Source organism: Capra hircus, chromosome 23, assembly GCF_001704415.2.
Source record: "Capra hircus breed San Clemente chromosome 23, ASM170441v1, whole genome shotgun sequence".
Taxonomy (NCBI): domain Eukaryota; kingdom Metazoa; phylum Chordata; class Mammalia; order Artiodactyla; family Bovidae; genus Capra; species Capra hircus.
In genome coordinates, this window is record NC_030830.1 from 15,228,293 (window position 1) to 15,245,313 (window position 17,021).

At 57.2% G+C, this 17,021-nt stretch overlaps 1 protein-coding gene across 3 annotated transcripts in view; it reads right to left on the minus strand.

Annotated features, from left to right (window-relative positions):
• Positions 1 to 17,021, minus strand: part of SLC22A23 (solute carrier family 22 member 23) — a 127,611-nt gene that overhangs the window by 11,728 nt on the left and 98,862 nt on the right. For all 3 annotated transcript variants that reach the window (XM_018038802.1, XM_018038804.1, XM_018038803.1), the window contains exons 5-7: positions 6,961 to 7,088; positions 2,002 to 2,104; positions 1,281 to 1,513 (exon numbers count right to left, since the gene is read on the minus strand). In XM_018038802.1, the coding sequence (XP_017894291.1) occupies positions 1,281 to 1,513; positions 2,002 to 2,104; positions 6,961 to 7,088 (464 nt within the window). The remainder of the gene's footprint in view (positions 1 to 1,280; positions 1,514 to 2,001; positions 2,105 to 6,960; positions 7,089 to 17,021) is intronic.

A 17,021-nucleotide genomic window follows, 5' to 3' on the forward strand; every position in this document is an offset into this window, starting at 1 on the left:
GGCTCAGGGACCGAGGGGGCAGCTGTGAGCCTGGGCTGCCGCTTGCCTGCGCATCCACCCAACCCAGGGGTGCCGAGGAAGCCTCCCCCAAGGGCAACTCGGGAGGCCCCAGCAGAGGACGGACCCCATGTGGCCACAGCTGAAAATAAAACCAGTCTCCCCCCGGCAAGGTGCTGAAGGCATGCAGACCTGCCCAAGTCGGAAAACTGAGTCCGACACTGCGCTGGACTGAGTCCAGAACTGCTCCTGAGTCCAACACTGGCTGTTCTAGAGTCCAGTTTGCACAACAAGGCTGAGGAAGTCCTCAGCCTTTTCCTTCTCTTCCTTCTCCCCTGGACACGTGCTCCCTCCTGGACACGTGCTCCCTCCTGGACACGTGCTCCCGCCTGGACACGTGCTCCCGCCTGGACACGTGCTCCCGCCTGGACACGTGCTCCCGCCTGGACACGTGCTCCCGCCTGGACGTCACACAGGCCTGGGGCACTAGCAGGCACTGGCTTTCTCGGCGTCTCTGGCCCAACTCCGACATCTCAGGAGGGAGGGGGCGGCCATCAGAGGCATCTGGTCGCTGTGGCCCCCGAGTCCGTCAGGGGGACCATCCTGGGTGGAGGGGGCTCGGGTGCCCGGCTCCTGCCTCGCTCCGGGTGGTCAGACACCCTGGGCCTCGTCCCCGCCTGGGAGCGGCTTCAGTTCACCAGGAGCCGCACTGAGCTTGACTCTTAAGAGCCGAATGGGCTACACAGACCGTCTAGCTTTTCTTTACATTATTTTTAACATTTACTGAGAAGTTCTCTGGCCCCAAGAGCAGCTAATAAACTTGGGAACACAAACTGAAAAGCAGTATCCCAGGGCAAGGGCGTCCCCAAGTATCTATCTTTCCCTTGATTTCACACGAGGGAAAAGTCCTTTGTTCCTTCTCAGGTGATGATGGATCACAAAAGGACAGTGTGGCCACCAGGGGGTCATGTCCACCAGGACTGCAGAGGCCTGGGGTTCCCGGGAGGCTCGGGGTCAGAGTGGGAGGAGGAGAAACCCCTGCAGGCTTGGGGTCAGGGTGGGAGGAGGGTAGACCCCGGGAGGCTCAGAGTCAGGGCAGGAGAAGAGACCCCACACCCTTGGGGCAGTCGGGGGTCAGGGCCGGAGGAGAAGAGACCCCACACCCTTGGGGCAGTGGCTGTGCGTTCTAAGAAAAGCTCATCCCACAGCCGCTCAGTGCCGGGGTTCTGGGAGGGCAGTGGGGCCCCTGGGCTACCCGACTGCCCCCGGCCGGGCCCACTCACGGTTGAGCAGCCCGAGCTGCAGGAGCGAGGCCAGGGCAGTGAGGATCATGAAGAGCAGCAGGCCGCCCCGGCGGCCCAGGACGCGCACCGCCAGGCACATGGCCAGGCAGGACGCCAGGGCGATGCCGGCCGCTGCGTAGTAGTCCGCATAGAAGTCCTCGAGCAGCGGCACCTTCACCTCGTGGCCCATCATGCTGCGGGCGAAGCAGTGGTGGATCCCGAAGCCGGTCAGCCTGCGGGCACACGGCGCGTGGGCTAGGGGGTCCCGGGGGCGGGGCCGCCGCGCAGGGTGCTCCCGGTGTGCCCCACTTTCCCGAGCCTGGGGGTCTGTGTCCGCCAGCACTGCTCCCTCCAGACGCCTATGCGGAAGCTCAGCCAGGCTCCCCAGCTCGGCGACCCTCCGCAGCTCCGGGCCCCGCCCACCGCCCGGCCCCGCCCACCGCCCGGCCCCGCCCACCGCCCGGCCCCGCCCACCGCCCGGCCCCGCCCACCGCCGGCCCCGCCCACCGCCCGGCCCCGCCCACCGCCCGGCCCCCCGCCCACCGCCCGGCCCCGCCCGCCCACCGCCCGGCCCCGCCCCGCCCCGCCCCCGCCCCGCCCACCGCCCGGCCCCGCCCCGCCCCCGCCCGCCCCCCCGCCCACCGCCCGGCCCCGCCCCCGCCCACCGCCCGGCCCCGCCCCCCGCCCACCGCCCGGCCCCGCCCCGCCCGCCGGCACTCACGAGTTCACACACAGCACCACTATGTTCTTCCACAGGTTCCGGGTCCCCACCACCTTCACGATGCAGACCTTCCTGGGCCTCCGGGAGAGCTCCTTCTCCAGCTCTGCGGGGAAAGGCCCGTGAGCCACACTGGCCAGGCCGGTGGGCAGGGTCCCCCACCGACGGTGGGGGCGAACTGGGGCATCAAGAGAAGAGTGGCTTCCCATAAGGCGGGGAGAACGCTGACTTTGCAGGTTCAGCTGCCACAGGGCTGCAGGGAAGCAGGACTTTTCCAGAGCTGGCAGGATGCACGAAGCAGCCACCCAAGTGGGCTCTGTCTGCAGGGGCTGCTGGGGGCCCTGAGGCCCTGCTTAGGCTTGGGTGGGGGTTCTCCTCCTTGTGAAGTCTGATTGGAGATGCACGCACTGCCCTGGTCCCCAGACCACCCCTGTGGGCACAACAAGCTGGGCAGGTACAGTGGCTGCATCTTAGAAAGAAAGTGACCAAATGGACAAGGAGATCCAACCAGTCCATCCTAAAGGAGATCAGTCCTGAATGTCCATTGGAAGGACTGATGCTGAAGCTAAAACTCCAATACTTTGGCCACCTGACCTGAATAGCTGACTCACTGGAAAAGACCTTGATGCTGGGAAAGATGGAAGGCAGGAGGAGAAGGGGACGAGAGAGGATGAGACGGTTGGATGGCATCACCGACTCCCTTGAGCAAGCTCAGGGAGATAGTGATGGATAGGGAGGCCTGGCATGCTGCAGTCCACGGGGTCGCAGAGTCAGACACGACTGAGTGACTGAACACCCACACGACACCCTTTCCAGGGGCCAGAAAAAGGAAAGGAGACTTAAATTAAGCAAGCAGGACTGCTGAAGCTGGGGCAGCGAGTGAAGATGGAAAGTGCACCGACCAGAGGCGGTTGGGGGACCTGAGGGGCGGGCGGCCCTGGTGGGGTCCTGGGCAGCCCTGGTGGGGATGTCGGGTCCAGGCTGCAGCTGGGCTGCCCGCAGCACAGCCATGCGGTTTCCCAGCAGTGACACGGTCAGGGGATGTGGGACGTTACAATGGGGAGACTGATGGGGAGGTTTCAGCATTCTGTCTCTGCAACTTTAGCATAATCCTGGGATGAATCCTTAAACAACTGTACTAAAAATAAAGCCCGCGGTGGGGTGTGAAGGCCCTGGGGAAGCGGGGTCGCCTCTGGAGGGGCCTGGGAGTGGCAGCCTTCTCGCGAGATGGGGTCTTGGGGGTGTGTTCCCCTCCTATACGACCCTGGGACGCCCTGCCTCCTCCCTGCCATCCCACGGGAGAGGGTCACCAACTCACTAGTGACCGCTAGGGGGAAAAACAGGCTGCTTAACCATAAGGGCTTAGATTTTCTCTTTTAAAAATGTTTGGGGACCTCCCTGGTGGCCCAGTGATTAGGAATCTGCCTTCCAATGCAGGGGACGTGGGTTCGACCCCTGGTTGGGGAACCGAGAGCCCACAGGCTACAGGGCAATGAAGCCAGCGTCCCACAGCTGCTGAAACCCCCGCACTGCATGGGAGACCCAGTGTAGCGAAAAAAGAAAAAAAAGTCCCAATCAGCATCACCAACGGGGCCCGGAAGGGAGAAGGGGGACCTCTCCTACAACCGAGGGAAACCAGCCCCCTGTCTCCAGAACCTCCTCCCTTCTCACTGTTCAGGCCCAGACTGGAGGCCTGTGCCCCAGCCAGAACAGTGGGCCGTCCAGCTGTCCGGCCACAGACGCTCCTGAGGTCCTCCTGACCTTTATCGTCTCCTCTGCAGAAACAGGCTTGTTAGGGTTACAGACACACTTTCCCCATGGTCAAAACACTAGAAGACTTTTAAAGATCACGGAAATGTGCTCCTAACATATAACACTGATCCAACGATACGAGTATCCTCACTGTTGTAAAACTGCTCATGAACCTGCCATCACGGCCACATTTGCTCACCATGGAAATCTTCCAAGAAAGACTAAACGTCCACTAGCACAGCTGTACGCTGCTAAGTCACTTCAGTCGTGTCCGACTCTGTGCGACCCCATAGACGGCAGCCCACCAGACTCCTCCGTTCCTGGGATTCTCCAGGCAAGAACACTGGAGTGGGTTGCCATTTCCTTCTCCAATGCATGGAAATGAAAAGTGAAAGTGAAGTCGCTCAATCATGTCCGACTCTTCGAGACCCCATGGACTGCAGCCCACTACGCTCCTCCGTCCATGGGATTTTCCAGGCAAGAGTACTGGAGTGGGTTGCCATTGCCTTCTCCGAGCACAGCTGTATTATTTTTTTTTTGTACTTTTGTACTGTAGCCCAAACTGAATTCCTGATACTTTCTAGTATATGAAATAGAGGTTGTTAAGAAGCTGTAGCAATTGTAATTACGACCCGAGTTGTTTTTTTTTTTTTTTTTTCCTAAGCATTAAACTCTGGAGCCCAAGTTGACTATGGTCCGCAGAGGTAGCTGCATTATTCTGGGTGGAACCACATTGACCCATCAGGGCTGCTGGCATCTTGCGCCTCCCTGTCCACTCACAGCAACGTAGAACTTCCCAGGTCTGCTCTGGTGAGGCCCTCAGGGTGGACACTGGAGGGTCATTCCGTCTCTCCAGAACTCCCGGGACTCCCTGAGGTCCTCACGTGGGGGAACAGGAGGAGTGACAAGGGGCGCCGAGAACAGACTGAGCACCCGCGAGTCGACGGGGAGACGCCGCCCCTCTCCCTCCGCCTCTTCCAACCTCTTGGAGCCAGAATAAAGATTCCACGACAAAAGCTAAGTCGAGCCTCTGGGGCTCCAGGCCTCCCCTGCTACGCCTGCACCCGCCTCTGCCCTGCTCTCTGCGATGGGCCACTGGGGAGCTGGCCCTGGCCGGGCAGATGACAGCTGTCCTCACCCGGGGGGTGAGGGGCCTGACGGAACCCCAGCTCTCACCCTTGGGCCGAGGCTTCCTGCTCTGTGCCTCGGCTTCCCGTCTGGCGAAGGGACAGGTTAATGACCAGACAGAAGATGCCGTGAGGCTGCCTGGCCCCCAGGGTGCAGCGGCCTCCCTGGCCCCGGGCTCTGCCGACCCAGACCATACCGGCTTCACCCCGCCCAGCGCAGGGACTCCTTCCTGGGCCTGGGGTACCCCCGCTGACCCCTGAGGCTGACCCCTGAGGTGGCCTCTCTGCCTGTGAGGCTCCAGCGGCCTGAAGACCCCACAGGAGCAGGAAGCTATGTACAGGGTCAGAGGCAGAGCGCTGGGGGCAGGGAGGGGGCCTGACACGGGGACCTGCTCCTCACCTGGGGTCCAGGACAGACAGACCAGGCAGAGCGAGGCACACGCGGCCGGGTCTACGCTCCGTTACCGAGCAGGGCTCAGGCAAAGCCCTCTTGGCCTGATGCGGGGACCCCTGAACCTCAGAGCCTCACCCGTCCAACCTGGGCCAGGCGCTTCCCTAGGCGGCAGGCTGCCCAGAGAGGGCCTGCCTGCAGGGGGACAGCGGGCCGCCCTGACTGGCTCAGGAGGGAACGCCGCGAGTGGGGAGCCCTGCCCCAGCCCCAGCCTCTTGGGGCCCCTTTCCCAGAGGTAGAGGGGGATGATCTGACGGACAGAACAGGTTCTGAGGAGGGTCAAGCGCACAAAGCGCGGCTCAGCCCCGCCTGGCGGGGGTGGAGTCAGGGCGGGAGAGAGCCGGGAGCCGCCTGGATTAGGTGCTGGGGAGGAGCATCCACGCAGGCAGTGCCGGGGGCAGGTCTGGGGCTCGGACACCCGCCGTCCCCCCACTTTCCCCGGGTGCTGCCGCGGAGGGAGACCCAGGGGCGGGGACAGCCGCGTGCCCCGGCGCCCCGGGCTGAACCCAGCACCACCCAACTCCCTGGCAGGGAAGCGGGAGGAAGGCTGAGCACCGCCTTCCAAAAACAGGAGGGAAATGAATCCGTGCAACGAGGATGCAGACAAGTTCCTCCCAGATGGGTTCTAACCCGGAAGTAGCAGAGGAGGCGATATAAGTGGGGAAATGCCAGAAACTAGGCACTCTGACTTAAGAGCGCTGACGTGCTAATGGACGGGCTTGGGCGAGACTGGGGACGAGGGCCGGACCATCCGCAAGGAGCAGACGCGGCCGGAGAGGCGCGCGGTCCACCCGGCGCTCCCGCCGCCCAGCCGGGCCTGCGCCCCGTCCCCCTCTCCTGCAGCAGCACCGAAGCCGCTGCTGCTGGGCTTACAGGGCCCGCGTACCGGCGCTACTGCTCACTAGCTGGGTGACCCCTGGCGAGATGCTCATACTCTCTGTGCTTCGGTCCCCTCACCTGCGAACGGGGACAGTTAGAGCGCCCCGCACAGAGCCGCTGTGAAAGGCTCAGCATGCACCAGTCACCTCTGGTGCTTACTGGACCCACAGTGTTCAGGGTTCATTCCAAGATCTACTGGACCAGAGCTCGGGGTGCCAGGAGGGGCCCAGGAGTCTGGGCTCCAACACCTCCTGGTGACGCCATGGGTCTGGCCCAGCTTGTGCTCATTCCTGATAAACAGGAATTCCACGGATCTGAACTCTCCTGCTTCTTCCGATGCCCAGTCGGTGGGTCCTGACTGATACAGACAACGGGGTATCTGTCTGAAGGTCCTGCTTGGGAGAGACGGTGGGAGGGCCAGCACCACCCCAAGGCCAGCGTCCCTGGCCCTGACTGCTGGCACCACACCCTGCAGGCTGAGTGCCAGGAGCCAGCGAAGCCCTCGAGCTTCCCCTGAGGAGCAGGGGCACGTGAGGTCACGCCTCCCTCCGGACTTGGACCGGATCACGTTCCTAGTCGAGCTGGGAAGCAACCATCACAGGAAGTGAGACCCCTGGATGGGGCCGCTGCCTGGCAGAGCGGGGCCTTCACAGGCACCAGGGGCGTGGTGGGGTGACTCCCTGTCCTGGAGGGGTGGCTGGCGGGCCCCCCACGCCTGGTGGGGCCCTCGGGTGGAAGGGAAGACGTGCTCACCGGGCATGACGCCTTTGATGTCGCTCTCGGGATTCATGTGGTTCTTCTGCGTGAAGTGCAGGATCAGCTTCTTTGCCGACTCAAACTGGTGGGTGGCCATGAGCCACCTCAGGGACTCGGGGAAGATCCTGCACAGAGATGGGGCGCTGGTGAGGGTCTCCGCATCGCGTGGGGCGAGAAGACGCTCTGTCAGGGGCTGGGAGCATCCAGGCAGGTCTGTCTGGGTTTCTGTCTGTGACTGTGGAGGCCAGTGGGGGCTCGGGATTCATGTAGTACCATTGGCCGGGAGGACTGTGGCCTTGGATGTTCCTAGTTTTCTTCAGAAAGTATAAAGCTGCAGGTTTAAAAAATACGGCAGAAAGGAGCAGTATCCTCCCAGCTGTGTCAAGAAACCCACGTAGACTGTTGAGCACAACTCTGCGTGTCTAAAGCCCATTCCAGCAACTCACTGACTGCTTTTGTGACAGTTTGTCTCAAAAGAGGGGCTTCCCTGGTGGCTCAGACAGTAAAGAATGCAGGAGCTTGGGTTCCATCCCTGGTCAGGAAGATCCCTTGGAGGAGGAAATGGTCACCCACTCCAGCCTTCTTGCTGGAAATCCCATGGACAGATCTGTTTCAAAATACAAATGCTCATAGAATGATTTTAAGTTTTAAAAAATGCCCCCATTCTAGCAACCTGACAGGCACTTTCTTGGGCCTCACCTGCAGAACTATTTTCATCTTCCTGCTAATGCCTGGGACTCCTCCCTGAGAGGATGGTTTTCAAGGGTTATTGGCAACAGACTCCTTGCTGGTTGGTGTTTAGGATGAAATCTGATGAGGATTCCCAGTGGGAGAGAAAAAAAACCACCCAAAGTTGTGTCTTATTATCAATGCATTGTGTAATTTTACATTTATAACGATATTTTCAAGTTGGCCGAAGAGAACAGCGTGCCTGTTTGGGGCAGGGTCAGCTTGCTTTTTCTGTAAAAGCCCAAACAGTCAATATTTCAGACTTTGCTGTGGGCCGAGAGGTCTCTTCATAAACCACCCACTGCCACGCGCCCAGGGGCAGGCTGTGTCCCCCAGGACTTGCCTCTGAGGCTGGTGGCGCCCCTGGGTGGGAGACGGGGATGACAGCACAGCCCCTGCGTCCCGCGCTCCAGTGTCATCGCGTCCCCTATCGCTTGCAGGGTGTCCGGGAAGCGTGACCGATGCTGATAAGCAGTTATCTTGGCTGCTGCCCGGCACCTGCCCTGCCAGCTCTGGAGAGCCTCCAATTAAGAGTAAGCCAGAAGCTGGAAAAGCTGTCAGTGTGGAACTTTTATTTCAAAGTCACATCACTCATGATGTAACAGCTGTCACCCCCTTGCCTGTTTGAACAAAAATCAAATTTCTAAATGTTCACAATGTATTCTGCAGAAAGAGCGACATCAGCGGTACATTGGGTACACTGGGCTGATCTCTGGGTGTTAATCTGAGCTGGGAGACCTGGATCGTCACCAAGAGTCAGAGCCCCCCCTCCCACGGAGCTGCAGGAGGGCCCTCCCCAGGGAGGCATGGTTCAAGCCGGAAGCTGGGCTCAGGAGGGAGCCCCATGTCTTTTCCCCTGGGAGCCCTTCAGAAAGCTGATAACACAGGTTTCAAACTGGAGGTACAGATCTTTTTTTTTTTAAATAATAAAAGTTAATGTTTTATGGCCTCTACTTTTTACAAATTAACTTTGAATAATGTCAAGCAAAGAGAAACACTCAGAATCATATTATATAGACATTAACATCTTGCCATATTTTATCAGAGCTTTTCTTTGTAATGAAATAACCTAACACAAATGCTCACCCTTATAGCTCTCAATGCCCTCTCCCATCCATCTTTCTGATTTATCTGAGTTTAGTGTCACGTTCTCATTTCTTGAGAGAGACACACAGATCATTAACTTTAATTCTTCTTTTCTAATATGTGCATTTTGGAATTCAAAATTTCACCTGCCATTTTAGCTACACTTTACAATTTTTGATAAGGAGTTCTTGCTGAGATTTGATTCTAAATATTTTGTGATTCTCTCAGGATTTTTCCTTACCTATGACAAACCTTGTATATATTTTACAAATGTAAATGTTACGTGTATATGTCTATATAAACATGTGTGTACGTGTTACATGGATATATACATTTACAAACACACAGGGTTTGAGAGGAGGGTAGTGGTAGACTTGCAATCTTGTTTTCATTGATTTTCAATTTTTAAAATCATTTTGAGAAAACACAGTCTGTGTTCCTGCAAGCTGGCACAACCAGAACCCTGGGTGAGAACCCTGGGTCCAAGAGGACCGATGGAGAGGAGAGGCAGGGCCCAGGGAGGGGGGCCCCTGAGGTTATGGGGAAGCAGCGGCCCTCGGACCAGAATGAGCCCAAGCAAAGAAACTGCTCTCCCAGGAGACCTGGGCACAGGGGACAGGCAGACTCTGTCAGCCACACGACCCGTCTCCAGGGGCAGGCAGCACTGCAAACCATCTTCCCACGCCTGGGTCTACACTCACTAGGCACCCTGCCACACGTTTCCCATGAGTTTAGGCCTTTCAAGCTCGTTATGTGGAAGTAGCATTCTCCCTACTGCACAGACGGGAAGACTCAGGTGAACAAGGTTTAGAGGCTTCATCCAGCTTCCTCGGCATTAAAGGCAGAGATGGATCAGAGCCCAGGCACCCCGACCCAGGACCCGCGTCCAGGACCTCGGGGTCATAGCAAAGACGCCCAGTCCAAGTGCGGGGACATGCTCCTGTGATGGGGGATTCGAGGCAGACACTGGTCCAGCGACGCCCCCTCAGGCCCTCCAGATACTGCGGCGGCCCCCAGCCCCGGTGTTTCAATCTGCTGCGGTCATAAAGGACTCGCTGAGCTGTCCGCCTGTGAGAAAGCCCAGGACGGCCTCTGCAGCCTGGGTGATGTGCGGTGCGGCCACATTATGGGAACTTAATGAAATGTCTCCCAACAAGTACATAACGTAATAACACCATGGAAATTAAAAAGCCGGCCAGCGGCCCAGAGTCTGGCAGGAACGTAGCTGAGCCTCAGGAATATCCATCATTTTCAACAAAAAGGAAAGAGCGTAGTGGGCGGCTGGAGCCCACGTCTGCTGCGGGACTCACACGTGGGACCAACACTGAAACGGCAACCGCTCCGGTATTCCTGCCTGGAGGGTCCCACGGGCAGAGGAGCTTGGTGGCTCCAGTCCATGGGGTCGCAGATGAGCCAGACAGGACTGAGGCACTGAACAAGACGCAAGTCAGACTTAGACTCATGGTCTGTTCTGCATCCCCGTCACCCGAAACATCCCTTAGAAATTAAAACTTAATACTGTGATCCTTCATAATACTGTGACGTTGACATTTTCTCCTTAATGTTTAACAATAAAACCAGGTACTGCTTCTATCCCACTGCACACCACACGGGTTGCCTTCCTGCCCATCCATGTAATACCTGGGTCCTGGCAAAGGTCTACATCTAAAGCTTGTCCCTCTTCAAATCACTGAACTGGAACATTTGCGCACAAAGAAAGTATGGAAGTAAGGCTGATTGCTCACGCTCTGCAAAATTAATTCTGTCCTCGAGTTGTTCTGTCTGTGATTCCGAGGCACTCAGTGTGGGTGACATGCCTGCTGGTGACACATTGCTGAGGTGATATCACCACACTCACGGGATAAACGTGAGCTGAACACGATTAATCCAGGGGAAAACACGTAAACCAGTGATGTCTTCCGGGGAGGGCCTTCGATCAAACAGGTTAGAGGGAAGCACAGATGAGGATGGAGGAGCGGAGCCGTGAAAGGCTTTGAGGATGAAGTTTCCCTGAACATGGCTGAAAAAAGGGTCGTAGATGGTTGTTCTAAGGGTGCTCTGATTTAAAGAGGTGATTTTAGCTCTGGAGTATTACCAAGCACCACATGTATGACATTCTGAAAAGGCTCTCAAAATGAAAAAAAAAAAAAAAATCAAAGACTAGAATTGAATGAAACACCAGTTGGAAGGATATTCTAAGTCTTTGAGTCAAAGCTCTTATAAAAATATATACTTGGCTCCAGTAGGTAAGCTTTCACCTGAATTTTTTTTTTTTAACTTTCGTTCTGTTTGGTATTGAAAATTTTAGGTAAGGCAGCTCAGTTCGGGGTAGAGCAAATGGATATGAATTAACTCTTTAAAAAATAAAAGTTAGGTTCATGATTTGAGGTAAATTTAGTAAATCAGGGAGAAGGGACAAGAACAAAATTAAAGAAAATTTGGCTCTCAGGATGGTTAAACCCAGAGTCTTCCTAAGGCAAATGAACCCTTCCTGTAAATTTCTGTGGAACAAGGAATTCTTTCATAATTAAATTGCATCCCACGAGCTGATAGGTTACATAAATTTGGAACACAGCACCTTTATTGCTTTTCAACATGATGTACACGTAAGCTCCAGAATTCTTCCACTACGGCAAAACTGTGGGGGAGGTTTATCAGCAGGCCCAGGCTCATAGACCAGTTTTGTGACCTTGAGCAAGTCACCTCACCCCCAGGCCTCTGTTTCCCCACCTGTGGAATGGGGCGGGACTGTGTCCTGACACCAAGGCTCTCCCGGCCCCAACATTCTAACTCATTTCAAGGGGACTTGTGGCGACTGTTGCCTCTTTCTGGAAGTTAAAGATGGCGCTGCTCAGGCAGTGCACGGAACAGATGCTCCAACGCTGCTTTAGGTTCTGCCAGGACGGGTGGAGTCGGTCCCTAAGACGCCTTCACAGCTGGCCTTTTAAAGGTTCGGCAGCTCTGAATGGACCACAGCGCGGAATAGCTGGGATACAGTTAAAACGTTCCTCAGTTCCCGCTCGAGGCAGGGGTTACTTGGAATTCATCTGGGCTCATTTCCTCCACTTCCTTGGACTCCCTTCTTTCGGCTCCTTTTACTAATTGATTCACATGAAAGGTGATCAGGCCGCGGGAAGTGATAGACACGTGGGCACTCAAACCTAATACTGCAGGGAATCAATTTGGCATTTTTACCAAAGATAAAAATAAAACGTGGTGCTGAGAAACGCCCTGAGGAGGTGAGTGGGCAGAAGGAGCAGGGCCTCCGTGTGCTTCTTTTTCTAACTGGAATTCCCTCGGCTCCTCTGAAAAAGCCACCTGTTACAGGGAGCCTCAGGGACCCCGCAGGGAGCGGCCCCTCGTCCCGCGGCCTGTGGCTGCAGTCTTGAACCCCTCGGGATGATCATCGAGGCCACAGATGGAACCCCGATGGCTCGCCGTGACCGCAGACCCGGCTCTGGGAGGCGGCCTGTCGTGGTACACCTCGGCCGACCCCAAAGGAACAGTCACAGGACCAAGGAGGCCTCCCATCTCCTGCCAGGACCCACCCTCACGTGGGGCTGTTGTAGGCTTTGCCAGAGGGCCTTCAGCGACCGAAGGAGGCTGGGACCCGGCCACTCGATCCGCCCGGGGACTCTTGCCAGTTGCCAGCCAGGCAGGCACTTAGCCGCTCTCCTTGCACACCTGTCACCAGAAGGCCACTTCCCGAATTTCCGCTGGCCGCCAACAGCTCCGCCCTGCCACTCCCACACACACATGCACACCCAAGACACAACACAACACACACATACCTGCATAACACACACACGCACGCACGCATGTACGCACACATGCACGCACACCGCCTGAGCTCGCCGGTCCCCAGGCTCCGAGATTCTCAAGCTGCTCTGACGCGACCCCTGGCTTCCCCGTGGTGGAATACTGGAGCACAGGCCAGGCACTGGGCCATGGTGTGGCTCTGGGGTCAGCACTGCTGGCCTTTGGAAACGAGGCCAGACCCTGCGGTGGTGCCTCGCTTTGGACTGGCAGCTTCTCTCCACATCTACTTGGAAACGTTTCAGTCGACTGCAGGGGTTCCTATTATTTTACATAATCTCTGCCTACTCAGAAGGCAAAAATGGGGCTGCCTCTAGCCTGAGGGCTCCTGAAAATTCCACCCATCAGCAAATACCCCAAACCCCAATTTAGAGAGCATTCTGATTTGTTCATCAGGTACTTACGACTGACCTCTGGCTACCGCTTTTGTGTCTGTGTTTGCCTTTGTCAGTATTACCTAATTTTTCTCATCCAGATAATTTATAGACAACCAGGAATTCATGGGGCTTCCCTGGTGGCTCAGACGTTAAAGAATCTGCCTGCAATGTGGGAGACCTAGGTTTGATCCCTGTGTTGGGAAGATCCACTGGAGAGAGGAACGGCTGCCCACTGCGGTATTCTGACCTGGAGAACTGTACGGTCCATGAGGTCGCAGAGTCGGACACGACTTTCACATACGTACACAGGATCCGATGGGCTTTCCAGGGGGCACGGTGCTGAGAGTCCACCCGCCAGTGATGCAAGAGCTGCGCCGGGTTCCATCCCTGGGCCAGGAGGGTCTCCTGGAGAAGGAGACGGCAACCCACGCCAGTGTTCTTGCCTGGGAAACCCCACGGACAGAGGAGCCTGGGGGGCTACGGTCCACGGGGTGGAAAGAGCTGGACACGACTCAGCGACTGAGCACACACACAGGATTTGACTAAAACATTCTTTGTCGGTTTTGTTGCAAGTTTCCTGAAACTCTCCTTAAATTAACTATCTGATGACTGTACGAATAATCACTGCAGAGTCGGTTGAGCTCCCAGAGGCGACGTGTCTTTCATGACTCACTTCTTCCACTTTCCTGGGAGGAAAACGTTGCCCGTGGGGCTTAACCTCTGGTGACGGTATAACTGAATCGGGTTTCCTTCCTGGTGTGCAGGGCGTCCTGAGGCCCTTGTTTTATGTCTGCACTGTGTTATTTTGACCCCTTGTTGTGAAGAATCTGCCTGCACTGCAGACCAGGGTTCCATCCCTGGGTTGGGAAGATCCTCTGGAAAAGAGAATGGCAATCCACTCCAGTATTCTTGCCTGGACAATCCCATGGACAGAAGAGCCTGGCGGGCTACAGTCCGTGGGGCTGGCTGCGAGACCAACACACACGTTGAAATAAATTTTCTCTTGATGCAGGAAGGTGTTTTTTTCCCCTGGTGAGAGTGGGCAAGACAAACACACGCTGGGATGCACACGTATCATCCTCAGGCTGGCTCCGGAGTCACTGCGGGCCTTGACCTTGGCCGGCAGACCAGAGCTGGGCCAATCTCTCTCTGCCTCAGTTTCTCCACCTGCCCTGGAATCTCCTCCAGAGGCCTGAATCACAGAAAATGCTGGGCAGCATCTGACTCCAAGCAGACCCTCAAGAAATGTTAAAAATCAGTATTATTCTCTGACGGTATTTAAAAGAGCCAAGTAATATTTAGGAGCGCTTATCAATTGGAATTGTTAATCATTTTTTTCAGAATGTTATCTAACATGAGGCCCTTCAAATGTTTGACAAAGGCTTGTTTCTTGAAATTTTTTAAAATTAAGATTGCTTGCAGCACACACCATGTGCCCGAGGGTGTTAGTGCTTCTCCTCCACCAGCGAGTCCCCAGGCCAGCCCGCTCAGATGGCCACGGTGTCGAGGTTCATCTTCCCTCTGAGGGATGGACAGACTGCTTGCTCTCCACCGTTCCCAGGGACGAGAGAGCCTCCTCTCAGGCCTCTGTTCCCACGGGGTTGACTCCCTCCTGCTCTCCTGGACGCATCCCAGGGCTCGCTGAGCGCCGGCAGTGCTCAACTGATAATCTCGTACCTTCACACGTCTTGAACTTTCTCACGGCAGCTCACGCCACGTGTCCATCACGCGAGTCTCGGGGATACCCTGTCCGATGCAGGGACTTGGCTGGGAGACCATGACCAGGTTCCTTTTGGGGTGAGGGACACATGGGTGCCAGGGCAGGTGGGCAAGGTGGGACCTTGCCCTCCCAGCAGATGCCACCATGGGCCACAGCTGGAGACTCCCAGACGTGCCTGTGCATGGGGATACGTCCTCACAGTGCAGATAAAATCCCTGGATTTGGTACTGAGGCTTCTGTGTCTTCTACTGGTTCCAGGAATGCCTGCAACTTCTCCCTTCTGAGATGACCCACAGGGACTGCACACACAGCACCCCCAGTGCACGCCAGGTCCCAGGCAGACGGACGTGCCCACGCTCCTGCTCACAAACCATCCCAGGGGCTCGGCTCCTGCGGAGATGCTCTTCAGGGGGCGACAGCGAGCAGCGACGTTCCAGGAGCCTGACGGAGCATCTCCACTGTCTTTGGGAACCCTTCCTCCTGGGTCTCCCCCAGCCCTGCGGGCAGACGCCGCCGCGCAGCCAGCCTTCGCCAGCACCTCCTCGGCCCCGGCTCACTCTCCGCAGGGAGACCGCCCGGGCCAGCCAAGACCACGTCTTCTGTGCACACCTTGCTGGTGGTGCACCCCGCACTCTCTCTCAGTGAGTGCACGCCTGGACCCCTGAATACAGCCGCCCCCCGGCGCACGCTCAGGCCCTAGACCCTCTCAGACAACCCGCACACCCAGAGGCCGCAGCCCTGCCAGCCGCAGGGAGCCAGCTTCCACCCAGCTCTCCTCATCCGCCCAGAGCCTGGTCCGATCTCTTTTGATCCCTTAATCTCAGCAGAGCCTGTTTCCTCAGAGAGGCTAACCCTGAGCTCCGTCTTCCCACGGCTCTGTCCCACTTCTCCGCGCGCTGCTCATTGGAAAGTGTGCCGTTGGCTCGTTTACTGCTGTTCGACCCGTGGCCCTCCTCACCCCCCAGCGAGCGTGAGCACGGGCTGGACTCAGGCCCTCGTGCCTGGAACCGCGCTCGGTGCAGGGGAGGACGACTGGTTAGCACAGGAGGTGAATTCACTTCTCAGTCAGAGTGCTCTGTTTCACAGACTTCCCGAGACACAGACTCCCTGATGTATTCCTGTTTGGCCTCGGTGATGGGTCCCCTTGGTGAGAATCTCCTTCCACGCGGGTCTCGGATCCAGCGATTCCCCACTGAACTTTCATTTCTGACCCCGAGAGTCCAGTGAGCGTCCCTGGGTTCTCCATCAGCTTCTAGCCGTGGACAGTGATAGGAATTTGGAGGAACACTCCGGCCCCTGTAGTGCAAACTTCCAGGTGCCAGCGTCTCAAGGGTGAATGCTCCCTGCCCAGGGCCCGGGGCAGTCAGCCAGGTGTGGAGCTGAGGCCCTGCCGGCGCGGAGACCTTCCGGCCCTGTCATCACTGACGCTCCAAGGGCCAGCTTTCTCCTGGGGCCTCAGTTCTAAGTGCAGACAGGGCCTGAGATCTCAGCCCCGTGCAGGGGCTCACCCAGAGCCCCGGGCCCCTTTCTGGCCCAGATGCCCGTGGTGGCCTCTGTGTCACTCCTGCTTGAATGCTGTCCTGGGTGCGGGCCCCGGCACCCTCTCTCCTGCCCTGGAGGTCAGCACTGTGTCCGTAACCAGCTGATGCAGCCTCTTACCTAGTTTGTGTCTGGAAGCCCCAGCCTCGTCTGGACCAGGAGGCCTTCATCTGCGCTCCTCCTCCTCCTGCGCGCGCCGCACCCGCCCTGCGTCCCTGGGACTCTGCGTCCTGTGCCCCGCTTCTGCTGCTGCTCAGTCGCTCAGTCGTGTCTGACTCTTTGCGACCCCACGACTACAGCACGTCAGGCCTCCCTGTCCTTCACCATCTCCCGGAGCTCACTCAGACCCATGTCCATTGAGTCAGTAATGCCATCCAACCATCTCACCCTCTGTCGTCCCCTTCTCCTCCTGCCTTCAATCTGTCCCGGCATCGGGGTCTTTTCCAATGAGTCGGCTCTTCGCATCAGGTGGCCAGCGTTTTGGGGGTTCAGCTTCAGCATCAGTCCTTCCAATGAACATTCAGTTGATTTCCTTTAGGATGGACTCTGGTTTACGGCCTCTGTTCACGCACCTGTTCCTCAGAGTTGCTCCAAAGCACCAGGCATGCTGCCAGGCACCCAGACCGCATATAAATACTGGTTCTTAAATTAAAGAGTGACTTTTAATATTTTGGTCACCAAGAGCCGGGCGTGCTGGCTGGCTGCAGCTCCTGCCCTCCCCAGAGGCCAGTTCATGCTTCAGGAGTGAGGAAGCTCCTGCAGCAGAGGGGTGGAAGGGTGGTCCTCAGGGG